Source organism: Pundamilia nyererei, unplaced genomic scaffold (assembly GCF_000239375.1).
Source record: "Pundamilia nyererei isolate P.nyererei 1_Seehausen unplaced genomic scaffold, PunNye1.0 scaffold00008, whole genome shotgun sequence".
Lineage (NCBI taxonomy): Eukaryota > Metazoa > Chordata > Actinopteri > Cichliformes > Cichlidae > Pundamilia > Pundamilia nyererei.
Window position 1 is genome coordinate 7,197,352 of NW_005187409.1, and position 2,491 is coordinate 7,199,842.

The 2,491-nt window shown below is 41.2% G+C and overlaps 2 protein-coding genes across 2 annotated transcripts in view; both read right to left on the reverse strand.

The window, feature by feature from the left end:
• LOC102195057 (protocadherin gamma-B2-like) overlaps positions 1–1,462 on the reverse strand; it is an 8,182-nt gene extending 6,720 nt beyond the window's left edge. Inside the window, exon 1 of the mRNA XM_013907755.1 lies at positions 8–1,462. Coding sequence (XP_013763209.1) covers positions 8–1,298 — 1,291 coding nt within the window. The 5' untranslated portion in view covers positions 1,299–1,462. The remainder of the gene's footprint in view (positions 1–7) is intronic.
• An 808-nt stretch (positions 1,463–2,270) lies between these two features.
• Positions 2,271–2,491, reverse strand: part of LOC102195648 (protocadherin gamma-C5-like) — a 6,378-nt gene continuing 6,157 nt past the window's right edge. Inside the window, exon 4 of the mRNA XM_005723233.2 lies at positions 2,271–2,491. Within this exon, the coding sequence (XP_005723290.2) occupies positions 2,271–2,491 (221 nt within the window).

A 2,491-nucleotide genomic window follows, 5' to 3' on the forward strand; every position in this document is an offset into this window, starting at 1 on the left:
GGAGAGCCTGAATCAGTGGCTTTGATTTCTATATTATACTCTGAAGATCTCTCTCGGTCTAAAGGACCGCTGGTAATCAATTCATAATTATTAGAAAACGAAGGTTTCAGAGCGAACGGGAAACTTTTGGAAAGATGTAAGGTCACTTTGCCATTTTCACCGGAGTCCAGGTCTCTTGCACTGATCAGTGCCACGACTGTGCCACTCCGTGCGTCCTCGGGTACAGGACTAGGATCCGAAGTTAGCACAATCTCCGGAGCGTTATCGTTTATATCCTCTATGTCGAGCTGCACACGACTGTGACCCTCCATTTCGGGAACCCCTCTGTCTTTAGCAGTTATATCAATAAGGTAATATTTATTACTTTCATAATCTAATGGGCCCTTTAATATAATTTCTCCTGTTTCCACATTGATTGCAAATGTTGATAACACTGAGTCAGGAGTGCGGGACCCGAAAGAATATCTAACTTCACCATTAAGCCCATCGTCGGCGTCTGTTGCTGTAAGTTTAACTAGAAACGTCCCCGTGGTGATATTCTCCTTTAGAACAACCTTGTACTCGTTTTCACTAAACACTGGAAAGTTATCATTATTATCAAGTACAGTAATTGTGATTTTACATGTTCCCGATGTGACTGGGGTTCCTCCATCTAAAGCTGTCAACAGCAGCTGATGGAAAGCGTTTTTCTCGCGGTCTAAGGGTTTCTCTAACACTAATTCTGGGACAGCTTTACCACTCGTTGTGTCCTTGAATTTCAATGAAAAATGATCGTTTTTGCTTAAAGTATACGTTTTCAAAGAATTGCTCCCAACATCGGGGTCCTCTGCATTTTCTAAAGGAAAACGTCTGCCGGGACCAACTGACTCTGGTATTTTAAGATTAATTTCTTGGGTAAGAAAACTAGGAGTATTGTCATTTATGTCTCTTATTTCCACCTCAATTCGATGAGACTGTAAAGGATTTTCAACAACTACTTGCAGAGGTAACACACAGCTGGCGCTTTGTCCACACAAAGCCTCTCTGTCTATTCTGTCATTCACCACCAGCTCGCCCTTCCCCGCATCCATGCTGAAATACTGCTTACCAGCATCAGAGGCAACACGCAGTTTACGGTCAAAAATTTCAGATAATCCCAAACCCAGATCTTTGGCAAGATTTCCTACAACAGAGCCCTGTTTTAGTTCTTCTGGAATGCTGTAACGAGTTTGTCCGGCTATTGTACTCCACAAGAGAAAGAAATGATGCCACCAAAGCGCCAGCCATCTCCAGTCTCGACATCCCTTTCTCTTTGTCATCCTTGGTCCGTTATAAAAGATTAATTCCAATTGACATAATGCACTGAAAAATTCTGAAATCCATCATTGCAGGTATGATTCCCATAGAACCATTCCCACATATTATTGAGGACACATATAAAACCGTAACATTATAAAATATGAGCGCATTGCTCCTTCGGTCCTCTGCCTCTCTTCATTGTAAGTGTTCGAGTACCGAGGATGAATGGGGGCAGGGACTAGATTGCTTTGTACAGTTCTGAATCCTATTGGTGCGCATCATCCACCTCTGTCATCCAATAAGAAGGAAACCAATCGACACTCTTAAAGTCACAGCATCTATTTTCTCTCTCCGGATTCACTTTAATCACAGGCAGTAATCGCGAATTACTGGACTTCACGCAATGTAAAGCATATCATCCCACTAACTAATAAATCACTTAATATACTAAATATTTTTTTATTTCGCTATTCCATTAAATCCAGTCAACGAAATTTAGTGGAAGATGTGTAAATAATGGGCATCCCATTTAACTGCATGTCTGCATGTGCCACGTGTAAAATGTATGTGCGTTTCAAACAGAGCATGCATTCCAATAAGCGTCGCTGTCCACCTTCGCGGTGCTGAAAAATTTGGAAGAGCCTTTGTGCACTGTTTAGGGTTTACTGAAAGACTTTAACCTAATCACGAATGTTAGATGGAAATAAAACCCAGTGTGTTATTTAAATATGCAAACCTTAAAATAAATTGTTGTCTGCCCGCATGCGGCTTTATTATCTATATTCTGCTCAAAAGAACTCAAAGCCAACATCCAATGTTGCCAGTAGACTGAAAAAAAAAATCACCGTTGGCTTTCTACATTACTTAGTACAGTCTATAAGTTTACAAGAAGCTATTTACTCATTCAAAACTTGTAAGTAAAACATGACTCTTTTTTTAAATTCTGCTGTGGCACAATCAATGATCGTTCAAATTTTTACTCATCACTTCTTTTAGTATTCTATGCTCACCTGCTGGCTCTCAAAGGTCCAGGTGCTGTCGGGCAAAGACGCATCCAGGACACTGATCACCTCCTTAAAGTCTGTGGTGCTGCTGGGTTTAATCAGAGTGAAATCGCTGTACTCTGACATTGGAGACATACAGGACCTGAAGGACTGACTCTGAGACAGCATGTCTCCTCCCAGGACCTCCACGTATTTTATAGGTCCATCAG